Source organism: Vidua macroura, chromosome 11 (assembly GCF_024509145.1).
Source record: "Vidua macroura isolate BioBank_ID:100142 chromosome 11, ASM2450914v1, whole genome shotgun sequence".
Lineage (NCBI taxonomy): Eukaryota > Metazoa > Chordata > Aves > Passeriformes > Viduidae > Vidua > Vidua macroura.
Window position 1 is genome coordinate 23,089,390 of NC_071581.1, and position 11,489 is coordinate 23,100,878.

The 11,489-nt window shown below is 42.9% G+C and overlaps 2 protein-coding genes across 3 annotated transcripts; one reads left to right on the plus strand and one right to left on the minus strand.

Annotated features, from left to right (window-relative positions):
- On the minus strand, positions 1–2,556 carry TERF2IP (TERF2 interacting protein). The gene is made up of 3 exons (XM_053987486.1): positions 2,064–2,556; positions 1,874–1,950; positions 1–1,295 (listed from the first exon to the last, which is right to left on the minus strand). The coding sequence occupies exons 1-3, from the start codon at positions 2,554–2,556 to the stop codon at positions 855–857; spliced, it is 1,011 nt and encodes a 336-aa protein (XP_053843461.1). The 3' UTR covers positions 1–854.
- A 31-nt stretch (positions 2,557–2,587) lies between these two features.
- On the plus strand, positions 2,588–11,390 carry KARS1 (lysyl-tRNA synthetase 1). Of its 2 annotated transcripts, none has more exons than XM_053987474.1 (14): positions 2,588–2,671; positions 3,359–3,503; positions 3,710–3,875; positions 4,266–4,359; positions 4,621–4,807; positions 5,052–5,177; positions 5,932–6,051; positions 6,258–6,420; positions 6,519–6,692; positions 7,445–7,530; positions 8,187–8,272; positions 8,964–9,090; positions 10,763–10,906; positions 11,203–11,390. In XM_053987474.1, the coding sequence occupies exons 1-14, from the start codon at positions 2,610–2,612 to the stop codon at positions 11,278–11,280; spliced, it is 1,758 nt and encodes a 585-aa protein (XP_053843449.1). In that variant the 5' UTR covers positions 2,588–2,609; the 3' UTR covers positions 11,281–11,390. The 2 variants fall into 2 exon arrangements, with proteins under 2 accessions (XP_053843449.1, XP_053843448.1); XM_053987473.1 differs by lacking the exon at positions 2,588–2,671 and adding an exon at positions 2,706–2,869.
- The last annotated feature ends 99 nt before the right edge of the window (positions 11,391–11,489 follow it).

Sequence of the window (11,489 nt, forward strand, 5' to 3'; positions counted from 1 at the left end):
TAATGTAAAACACAATTACTTTATTAGGTATATTCTCTTGCACTCTCTCCTTAAGTGCTTGTCTGGCTTCCACACAAATCTCAAATAACTGTTCAAAGTCTGAATAGCATGACTGTGCCAAATAATTCTCACTTTTTCAGTCCAGTTAAACACTGTGTAGTGCCGTTTTAGCATTTATTTGGTTACATTGGTTAACTCCTTGAATAATCAGTAGGTGTTACAGTGGCTTCCTGAAGCAGCAGTCTCATTATATAGTTTTTTATTTTCAGTATAATTTTAATTTGGCTTAACATCAGCCATTTCACATTTCACCTTAATTTTCTGAGTGCCACAGTGCAATATGCTAAAACCCCAAAATGTTAACTATTTAGAGAGGTTAAAAAAAAAAAATTCGCCTTTACCAGCCCATTTTATTTCACCAAAAGAATGAATTCCAGATTTTTAGGACACACTTCAAATAATATTAAGGTAAGTAACCAGAGCACAATTTCAGGCTAAAAGTACTGAGTTTTTCAGATTATGACTGTATCCCAGCAATAGTGTTCTCTCTCAAACACAATTTAGGTGATAGATACATAACCTCTGATCATTCCCTCTTCACTTTCATTTCCTACTTCAACTATTACTCATAGCCCTGAAGCTGGTCTACTTTTCCCAACTAGAATATATACGGCCTGGTATAAGCTTTACTTTGATTAAAGCAGCTGCATCTCTTAGATCTGCAGAGATGCAAAATAGGCCTTTTAATACAAAAAAAATTAAAGCATTTCTGAAACTTTGATCAAATTTTCCACTGTGTTTCTGAAATGACTATTACGTTTATGCAACTGTAGTAGATCAGTAACGTCCTCTTGTTAACTCTCCCTAAACACTATCCGCTTTGCTACATTTTCAGCTCCAAATTTGGCCATCAATTTATTTCTGACATGTTCATCATCCTTTTGCAATTCTAAATCATCTTCTCTGCTCCATACAGGGTACCCATCCAAGCGCTGCCCTGTCTGCAGAAAGTATGAAGTAGCTTCCACGTCACCGCTGTTTTTCAGAAAGGCCTGTGTAACAGTGAGCAGGTCCACAGCAAACTTCTCCATGAAGTGCTCCATAGTTTTTACTACCTGTTCCACCACATTCGAAGAAGAACAAGTGCTTTTTGGTCTTTCTTGCCTTTGTAATTGAATGTCAGGGAAAGCAGAGTCCTCTGGCCCAATTTTTAGCTCAGATGCTGTTTCTCCTGGGGACCTTCTCACTCCATCTTGTGTAGGAAGTTCTGCAACATCTGAAGAGTCACTTTCTGACTAACAGTAAGAGAAGTGGAATCACCAATTAAAGATGGTATTTTCTGGCAAATCTTTTACCACTGCAACCAACCACCTTTTACTCTGTCTCTACAGTGTATTAAAACCTCAGAAATTAGTAAGCATAGTAAAAGCTAGTGACCAAAGCAAAGCCACATGTGTTAATATGTCTGCACATGATGACAGAAATCCATAAAATATAAGGAAGAATTTTAACAAACTAAGCATAAAAGGCAAAAGTAAGTGTTGATGCAATGGCAGGAACGTTTTTTGCCTGAGCTGAAAGGATGACTTCCATTTGCCAATACAGCTTTTAATGTGACAACCCCCATCACATAAACCTCCTCATGCTAACTTGCACAGAGAAGAAAAAATGCACCAGCCAGGCACCATTTATCGCAAACCACAAAGGTGACAGCTCACAGTTTAGCCACAGCAGAAGGGATATCGCGGTGCAAACTCATTTCATGTGTTAATCGTGAGTTTCTATTGTGCCATCTGCGACACCGGGGAAGGTCTGCCCCGAACACTGCGCGCAGTGGAGGCTGCTGCTTCCCAGGCTGGCCCCGGTCGCTCACCTCTGTGCTTTCGAACTCCCGATTAGCTGCCGCGAACAGACCCCTGATCTGCATGGGATCCTCCGTCTGCGGGGGCTCTGCGGAAACAAGCGGGGATCGTCTGCCAGGCCTCAGCGGGGCCCGGACCCACGCTGGTCGCCACCACCACGCCCCCTCGCAACCCTGCCCCGCCGCTGTGGCCCCCGCTCACCCCAGAGCCGCGGCAGCAGGTGCCGCAGGTAGCGGTCACGCATGGCCTGCCAGCTGTGCCGCGTCAGGCCGCTCCGCTCCAGTTCCATCCACAGCGCACGGCCGCTCACCCGCACCATGCCCTGGCCGCGCACCGCCTGGAGCAGCGCCGCATCCTCCGCCTCCGTGAAAGCCAGACGGCCGCGGGCTGCCAGCAGGAAGGGTTCCAGCGGCAGCCGCTGATTGCGCTTCACGCACTCCGCCACGTACTCGATTGAGACGGCCCCGTCGGGAGCCACCTCGCCGGGCTGCGCCAGGAGCACGGCCCCCGGCTCCTGCACCCGACACAGCCGCCCGCCGCCCGCTAGCACTAGGGGCGCCAGGCGCAGCTTGGCCAGGCCGGGCCGCAGGTAGAACCTCATAGGATGCCCGTCATCCCACAGGAACAGCGATCGGGATCGCGCGGCTCCCGCCTGGACGCCCGCCATCGCCGCCCCAGCTCCGCCCACCGCCATCGGCGCGTGCGCAGGCGTGGAAGGGCGGAGGCGGTGCCAGCTGCGGGGAGGTGATGGCGGCGGCAGCGGCGCGCGAGTGCAACGCGGAGGAGATTGAGTCGCACCTCAGCAAAAAGTGAGGGTGGGCGGGTGATCAGGTGGGGCCGGGCCGGGGAGGTGAAAGTGAAGTGTATCCAGCTGACCCGGTGCGTTGTCTCCGTCAAGGCGCCCGTCGGAGCGCCATGCTGAGCTCCGGCGCTGCGCGGCTCCGCAGCTGGGTCTGGAGGGCCGCGCCCGCGCTCCGATGGCAGCAGGCGCTTCATGACCAAAGCAGGTCGGTGCTTTGCGTCTGGCTTGGCCCGCTTCTTTCCTTATGGAGTCGTGGAAGATGGGGTCAGGAGCGCGACGGGAGCCTGAGGGCCATGGGGGAATAGGCTGGACCGCGATGGTGGCTTCGGGAACCGTACGTTACTTAGGGGGGAGTTTGCCTTCTTTCACTTACACGCTGCGTAGGGCTGATAGACTCTTATGGATAAAATGGAGTCCGTCTAGTCCTTGAGCACTTAGGCACGCGTCGTCAAGGTCTGTCTGAACGATGTTTAATTTCGCTTTCACTTTCTGTGAGTGTATCGTAGGGGATGAACTGAAGGAGTTCAAAGTAGAAAATATTTAAACGTATTTAAGAATTATTTTGATTATTGGAAAAAGTAAGAGAAGTGGCAGGTTATTTGTACGGTTAGGTTTTGGCAGAATCCTGCCAACCGTTTCCCTATAGAAGTTGAATTAGAGTACTTGCTGCATCCGGTTTCCTTCTCTTTTGCAGTGAGCTGAAGAGACGTTTAAAGGCTGAGAGAAAAACAGCTGAAAAAGAAGCAAAGCAGAAAGAGCAAAGTGAAAAGCATTCAAATAAGCCTTCCTTGACTTCTGAGGATAATGTTGGTACTGATGAGGAGAGCTTGGATCCAAATGTGAGCATCTGGTCCCATGCTTATTAGATGTTCTGTGAATCAATCTTACTGACTTGTATTTGATTTTTTTATTAATGGGTAATTAAAAGGTTAAAAGGGGAGAGATGTATATTCCTACATTATGGCAGCTACATTTTAATTCACAGCCTGTAACATATTTTCAGATTCTAATAAAATAATTTGATTTTGTTTGTTTCTGGTGACAGCAATACTACAAGATCCGTAGCCATGCAGTCCAACAGCTTAAGGGCTCCAGTGAAGATCCCTATCCCCACAAGTTCCACGTTGACTTATCTCTCTCAGATTTTATAGACAAGTACAGTCACCTGCAGCCAGGAGATCACCTGACAAACATTACCATGAGAGTGGCAGGTAAAAGTTTACCTGGAATACAGAAAAATGTAAAGTCTTAGCTGCTTTTATTGATGGGTTGGTCTTTTTTTGATTTTGCTGATCTCTTACTCAGTCGTGAAGCCTTGTAGCAGTGCTAAACTACTCAGGACATACACTTCAGACTGAATGGACCTGTGCAACATCCCTTGCAACTATAAGATCAGATTGTATGTAACATGGGTTCTGGGACTCAAAGTTTTTATGGTCTTATTTGCACTAGTTTTCATTTTGAGACTTAACTGCTTCTCTTTCACAGTTAGTGAATAGTTCAGAGCTGATGAGCCTAAGTGATACTACTGTGGCTTTTGCCCCTCTATCCTTTCTGGTCGGGACTCTTTTCCTGATGTCTAGCATACTTTTGATATTTAGGTCGAATCCACGCAAAGCGTGCTGCTGGAGGGAAACTGATTTTCTATGATCTTCGTGGTGAAGGAGTCAAGCTGCAGGTCATGGCAAATTCCAGGTAAGTAGAGGTATTCCCAGTAGCATTCGAAATTGCACTGCATCCTGGGGTCTAGGCATCTGTATTTGAGTATTCTATTTCATTTGTGGTTTGGCTTAGGCAGCCAAGTAATGCTTTGCTTCAGATGTCGTGGTTGACTTCCTGTTAAAATAACTTCTATATATATATATTTTAAATGGATTTTGTCTTGTGAGACACTTGGGGACAGTTTGGAGTATTGAATTTTAAACAAACTTGCTTACGTTTGTTTTGCAATTACAGCCACTACAAATCTGAGGAAGAATATTTCCGTGTTAACAGCAAGCTGCGTCGTGGGGACATTATTGGTGTAGAGGGGAATCCTGGGAAAACAAGGAAAGGGGAACTGAGTATTATTCCTTATGAAATCACTCTCTTGTCTCCATGCCTGCACATGTTGCCTCATCTTCATTTTGGCCTCAAAGATAAGGTATTTGTCATATCTGTCAGTCTTGGAAACAATTTGACAGATCATAGAATGGTTTGGGTTGGAAGGGATCATTTAGTTCAACATCCCTGCCACGGGCAAGAATGCCACAGATAAGTCTGAATAGATGATGTTTGTTACCTGCTGATATTATCTGTCAACAAAGGAATATTCATTTTGTTTTGGTATTTTTTCCTTTGGGATGACATTTTATCTAGCTTGTTCTAAAGATACGTGTTCTTTTCAGGAAACCAGATATCGTCAGAGATACTTGGATTTAATTCTTAACGATTATGTGCGGCAGAAATTTATAACCCGTGCAAAGATCATCACTTACCTTCGTAGCTTTCTGGATGAGTTGGGCTTTCTTGAGGTAAGGCATCAGTGTTTGCTTCTCTCTGCATACCGAATGTGTGTACTGTCTTTTAGCTTCAAGGATGTTTTATATACAGGCTCATATACGAAGTACTTGCGAAACTGACAATAATTGCCTCAGCATGGTGTATTTTATCAGCTTAATGTAATGGGAGCAATTCCTTTCCTCTCTTTGTAAAGGTAAGATTATTCATCAGTTGGTGAGGTTGTGGCTTGGGAGCCTTTTATGAAGGTAATACTCCAAACTACTACTGTCCTTTCCATAGGTCAGTAAATTAAGGTGAAAACAACATCTTTGAAATGTTGTTTTGCCTCTGGAGATAAAAGCCAGTTCTACGTCCTGTAAGCAGAATTGGATTGTGTTGACCCAGGTGCAGGAAACTGCACTTGGCCTTGTTGAGTTTAATTTTCTGTAGTGTAGAGAGAGGATTTTGTGATAATGCCACAGCACTGTTCCTGGCTTTGATAACATGAAGCCAGCAGGTTCACATTTGTAGTAAATATGAGTGACTCTTCAGAGCAACAGATGAATTAAGTAATTTGTTATTATTGACTGCATGAAAGAAGTGCAGGTTTGTTCAGGGCACTTTAGTTCAGAATTGTTTTCATATACTGAAATGCTGAACTATAAGTGAAATACAGATTTTTTCATCAAAACTAGCTGGTTTAGGTTTTTTTGTTTGTTTGATGCCTGCATTTCTGGTTTGGAAACAGATTTCATGAAAACAGGGGAATTTTTTTTGTTGTTCCAGGTTGAAACTCCTATGATGAATGTAATTCCAGGTGGAGCTGTGGCAAAGCCATTTATCACATACCACAATGAACTGGATATGAATTTATATATGAGAATTGCTCCAGAACTTTACCATAAGGTAAAATGCAAACTTCTCATGGCTAAGCCTATATTCTTCAAACTGTAATAAAAAAAGCAAATGTAGCTAAAATGACGATTACTTTTTAAAAAAAGGTGGACTTGTCTCATGAATTAGTTTTGTAAGGTTGTGTTGTAGTTGCATGTGCTTGGGCTCTCTTAGGTTCTTTTGAGAATGTGTATTTACCAGAATTTCATTTTGTTTAGATGTTGGTGGTTGGTGGTCTGGACAGAGTATATGAAATTGGGCGTCAGTTCCGCAATGAAGGAATTGATTTGACTCACAACCCTGAGTTCACAACTTGTGAATTTTATATGGCTTATGCGGACTATCATGACTTAATGGAAATTACAGAGAAGTTGCTTTCAGGTGAAGTATGCAATATTATTTTAAAATTAATAAGAATCTCTGGAAGAATCGGTTATTATGTAGCATGCTGTTTTTCTAAACCTCACGTTCCTTTGTAGGGATGGTGAAACATATTACAGGGAGTTACAAGATCACTTACCATCCAGATGGTCAAGATGGACAGGCCTATGAGATAGATTTTACTCCTCCCTTCCGGCGAATTAACATGGTGTGTGATCTGGAAAATGTCCTGGGAGTGAAGTTTCCGTCAACTGAGTGTTTTGAAACTGAAGGTTAGATGCTGAATATGAATGTCCTGTAATTCTTCCTTAACTGAAAGTGGCCAAAAGGTTGCAAGTTCTCGGGTTGCAGTCTTGTCAGCTGCTTTTTTTGAAGCAGTACTAACACGTGGGATTCTTTTCCTCTGGTTCTGTTGGTTTACACAAGTCCAGAAAGAAGCCTTCATTCCTTGCCATCTTTGGCAGGATCTGACTCCTTTGGCTCTTTGTTGAATATATGTGAAAGAATATACTCAAGAGGCTTGATGTATGGAGTTCTTGATCTGTTGAAGAGATCCAGCTTTTTGCTTCTTATTTCTTCTCTCATGTACAGTTGAGTTTCCATGCCTGTAATTGTAGCTCTGGTGTATGAATATTTGGGGCTTTCTTAAAAATGTAATTATGTGCTATTTTATTCCTGGAATTGAGAGACATAAGGAGACAAGTTCATATAATTTATAGTGATAGTTTTTCCCATCCCCGGTTTCATCCTCTCTCCCCCCACCTCAGCCCCCAAATAATAATGTCCAGCAGTTATGTGGTGTGTGCTTAACTGTTGTCAAATTTCTGAAGTATAAAATAACTACTATTTTACTGTAAACAATTAAAACCAAACACCGTTTCTATAGACTGACATTTAAGCTCATGTTTTCCATGATGTTTACCATTGAGATCTTACAAGTCACTCTAAGAAACATTGAAGGATCTAGTAAGAACAAAAAATGGTTTTTGGCATGGCTGTTCTAATTTTCGTTCTGCAATTTCAGAAACTCGCAGGTTCTTTGATAACCTTTGTGTGGAGAGAAATGTTGAATGTCCACCTCCCAGGACAACAGCTAGGCTTCTTGACAAAGTAAGTAAAGGTGCTGGTTTTGTAATCCTAATGTCTTTGAGGATCTCTGTGTGTCAACAGAAGTCTCTTAGAAGATAAGGTTTAGCTGCACCAGGAAAAGCATGCTGCAATGCATTTCAGCTGTTGTTATATTACAGTGAGAAAACTTGCTGTGTCAAAATCTTCTTTCATGTTGTCTACACAAAAATATAGTTTACTTATGTCTGCTTAACTTGAGCACTAGGGGATGTTAGTTGGATAACTGGTTGCTTGTGGTTAAAACAGATTTGCTTTGTCGTCAGTCAGTTCTGTCTGTGAGATGTGTGCATCTGTATGTAGCTGACCAAAGGGTAGGAGTACAATATCATTCTATCAGCTGTATTTCTTTGTACCCAAATATTGTCTGATAGCTGTTCTTTTGATGCTTTTCCTATTGACCCTTACTGTCATGTGCAAATTGAATTATTATGCAGTTTTTGCTGTGTCATTTTTCCTTACCTGACTAGGACACTCTGTTGATGAAGACATTACCATAACCAGAAATACTTTGGAAACTCTTCAGATATTTGGTACCTTCTTCAGTAGCGAAAGAGAGGAAATTAGGGTGCTTGGTGAAGGCAGTGCTAGGAATGTGCATAATTGTACACTGCATAATTGTTTCACTTTTGTTTTCCCAGTTAGTTGGTGAATTCCTGGAAGTCACGTGTATCAACCCGACATTCATCTGTGATCACCCACAGGTCATGAGTCCACTTGCCAAATGGTAAGAGTGTGACACGTGGTCAGTGTGTAACTCAAATCTTGTACCTAATTAAAAAAAAAAAGTTGCATTGTCACAGGTACATTTTTTTTTCTCTCAGGACTTTTTCATAGTGGAGCACAGAGGAAAGAAAGAGAAAACAATTTATATTTCTGCTCTTTTGTTTTTCTTATGTAGAATGTGCTTGGAGAATCATTTACTTAGAGTGTTTGCTTAATTAGATTCTGGTGAGGATTGTTTGAGCCTGATGGCCATTCTAATCGAGAGAGGGTCAGGAGTTGTGAAGAGTTAGTTATGGTAGTTAAAAAAAGGAAGTATGTAGTTCTAGTATCTCCTTTAAATAGTATATTAATGTATTATAGTTATAATAAAGAAATCATTCAGCCTTCTGAACTAGAGTCAGACATGATCATTTCTTCCCACCGGGTTTACTTGCATTTACAGTATTGCATACGTGAAAACAGATTTTGATGTTGTATACTAGTTTGGGAATTCTAACACAAACCAAGACAGACATTGGTTCCTGAGCTGTGAAACCCATCATCCAGGGAAGACGTGTGTCAATGCTTAGTACTTTGAAATTTTGACAGCTGTTAGTGCTAAGTGTGAGCAATGCCTCTAAGTAATGTATGTGCTGTTTGCTTCTATAAGTGTGATTATTTTAAGGAATGTCTGTTTCGTCTACTTCACATAGGCATCGCTCTCTTCCGGGACTAACAGAACGCTTTGAACTCTTCGTAATGAAGAAGGAAGTGTGCAATGCATACACAGAACTTAATGATCCTTTCCGACAGCATCAGCTTTTTGAGGATCAGGCCAAGGTATGGTGTCTTGCTGATACTGAATGTACTAGAGGCATGTAAGCAAAGAGTATTTCCTATGTCTGTCCCAAATCTGTCATTAGTACCTACTGCTGAAAAGAGTTGTTACTACTTTGAGCGAGTGTTTCTCACTCAAGTGAAAGGCTGTCAATAAAATGCAATTCCTTTTGTAGGAACCTTGCTCTTTAAGATAAACAAGGTGAAATACTGCTGTTGATTAGGTCTTTTTAGTGCAACTTTGTTTTGGAATATCTTCCCTTTTATTCCACCCAAAGTAGTAATCTGGTAAAACAGAAATGTGCAGAAAGTTCTTTGTGTCTTTCCCAGGGTGAAAGGTTGGGTTTTTTTTTTTTTCCCTAGCTAAGTATTGATGTAGTCATGCAACATCATACTTCTAGGTTCTTAAACAAATTTTCATGTCCAGTAAGATTTTGAATGCTGTCTAAGAAATATCTTAATTTCCTGAGCAGAATACTAATATATTAGGTTGACTCAGAGGATAGAGGTGCATATTGGGATCTACTAGTTTGCAGATTTATAATGGTAGATTTCTCTATGTAAGCCTCCAAAAGGAGTGACTGAAACCCATTTTGTTATTAATTTTGTATACACATCCATGAATGCATGCTTGGCCACACATGACTGAGGTCAAATGATGTGGTCTGCAGAAATAGAGTTCCTGATCTTCATATTCTTTCTAATGGCTTCACAGTGCCTGAGAGGTTTAAACAATTTTCAAAGCCAGGAAAATAGATTTATGTTAACTAACTAACTTGATAGTAAATTTCAAAATGTTCAATCAGAATGAGTAATATTACAGATACTTTTAATTTTTGGTCTGTTGTACATATGCTTGCTGCAGTTCCCTCGTGATTATAGCCAGACTTTGCAGACATATGATTGTATGTATTGAATGAAAATCAGCCTCAAAATTTAATGTTAAGGTGGAGACTGAGATGAGGGATGACAGTTTGCATTTCAGGATTCCAAGGAGAAAAATTTGCCGTAACAGTCTTTGCAAAGTCTTCCTTGAACCTGTGAGCAAAAATGTTTGCTGTTGTTTTGATACTTATTTTTGGCTTTCTTTCTAAATTTGAAATGCTGGCTAATCTGTGTTTTCATTATTACAATTTTTGTCACTTGGAGGCTGTCAGGGTCAGATACACTAGTTACCATCTCAGTGTAGGGTTTTTTAGTCTTTCTACTTGAAAGGAAAAAAAACAGGCCCTATTTGTGGAGCAGCTACTGATGATTCCACCAATTATACTTCTTTGTTGTTTCTGCAAACATTGAAAGGAGAGTTGCTACTGATAAAGAACCTCCTAAGCCTTTGAAAGCAATTCATTCTGCTGTCATCTGCTGCCATATGGCTCTGAAAGATGGCTTTTACTGAAGTAAAGAGCCTGGGCCTTTGCTAAGATAGGAAACCTACAGGTCAGAAAGGACTTGAGTCTAGAGCTATTTTGGGAGCACCTGTACAAAGGACCTCCAGAGTTCTCTGTGCTGAGATTTCTTTGTCTGTTGCTCATTTGCACAGCTCTACAGGGCTTTGGTTTCATCAGTTACATGGCTGCTACAAATAGCAGTATTCCTCCTCTTTGGTAGAAGTTAGCGGGAGTGGTAGTGTCTAGCTCTTGACAACTCACGTTTTACTATGAATTTCATCATTCAGGCAAAAGCTGCAGGTGATGATGAAGCCATGTTTATTGATGAAAACTTTTGTACCGCACTGGAGTATGGTCTTCCTCCTACAGCTGGCTGGGGCATGGGAATTGATCGCTTGACCATGTTCCTTACAGATTCCAATAACATCAAGGTAAGCGTAAGCAGTGGTAGTGCCTTCCTACTGCTGGCTTTGTCAGGGAACAGGGACTGGGATTTGGCAAAGCTGGCCATCTCTTTGACGGAACCAGTGCCTGACAGTGGAGCTGTGTGAGATTTTTTTTTAAGCCGTGGAATCCCGCCTGCGAAAAGCCCTTTGGTGCGCTTGCTCAGCTCTTTGAGGCCCGCGGTTGAGCAGCGGAGCCCGCGCTTGGGCAGCTCTCGCGAGACCTGCGCACGGGATGTTGTGTTGCCGATCGGCGCGGCCATTGACCCTATCGCTGTTCGCAGGAGGTGCTGCTCTTCCCCGCCATGAAACCGGAGGACAGCAAGAAGGAGGCGCAGCCCGCCGAGGGCACGTCTGTGTGAGCCTCCAGACCGCCGCGGGCACCTCCGCGTGAAGCCCGAGCGTGGCGAGGGCACCTCTGCCTGAACTTCGGAGTGGCTCATACCTTCAAATAAAGGCAGCTTTCTCTGCACCCGTCTCTGAGTCTTTGTGCGCTTGCGCAAGAGCCGCTGGGAGCGGTGGCTGCCGCGCGCGAGAAGCGGCTGCGCGTGCGCGGGCCCTGGGGCGCTCT

Excerpts from the sequence above, each read along its gene's own strand:
- TERF2IP (XM_053987486.1), bottom strand. The coding sequence starts at position 2,556 with ATGGCGGTGGGCGGAGCTGGGGCGGCGATGGCGGGCGTCCAGGCGGGA. Across the intron at positions 1,951-2,063 it reads CCTGCTGCCGCGGCTCTGGG|AGCCCCCGCAGACGGAGGAT; the intron begins GTGAGCGGGGGC and ends TTGTTTCCGCAG. Across the intron at positions 1,296-1,873 it reads GGGAGTTCGAAAGCACAGAG|TCAGAAAGTGACTCTTCAGA; the intron begins GTGAGCGACCGG and ends TCTTACTGTTAG.
- KARS1 (XM_053987473.1), top strand. The coding sequence starts at position 2,778 with ATGCTGAGCTCCGGCGCTGCGCGGCTCCGCAGCTGGGTCTGGAGGGCC. Across the intron at positions 6,052-6,257 it reads CTCCAGAACTTTACCATAAG|ATGTTGGTGGTTGGTGGTCT; the intron begins GTAAAATGCAAA and ends CATTTTGTTTAG. Across the intron at positions 8,273-8,963 it reads ATGAGTCCACTTGCCAAATG|GCATCGCTCTCTTCCGGGAC; the intron begins GTAAGAGTGTGA and ends TACTTCACATAG.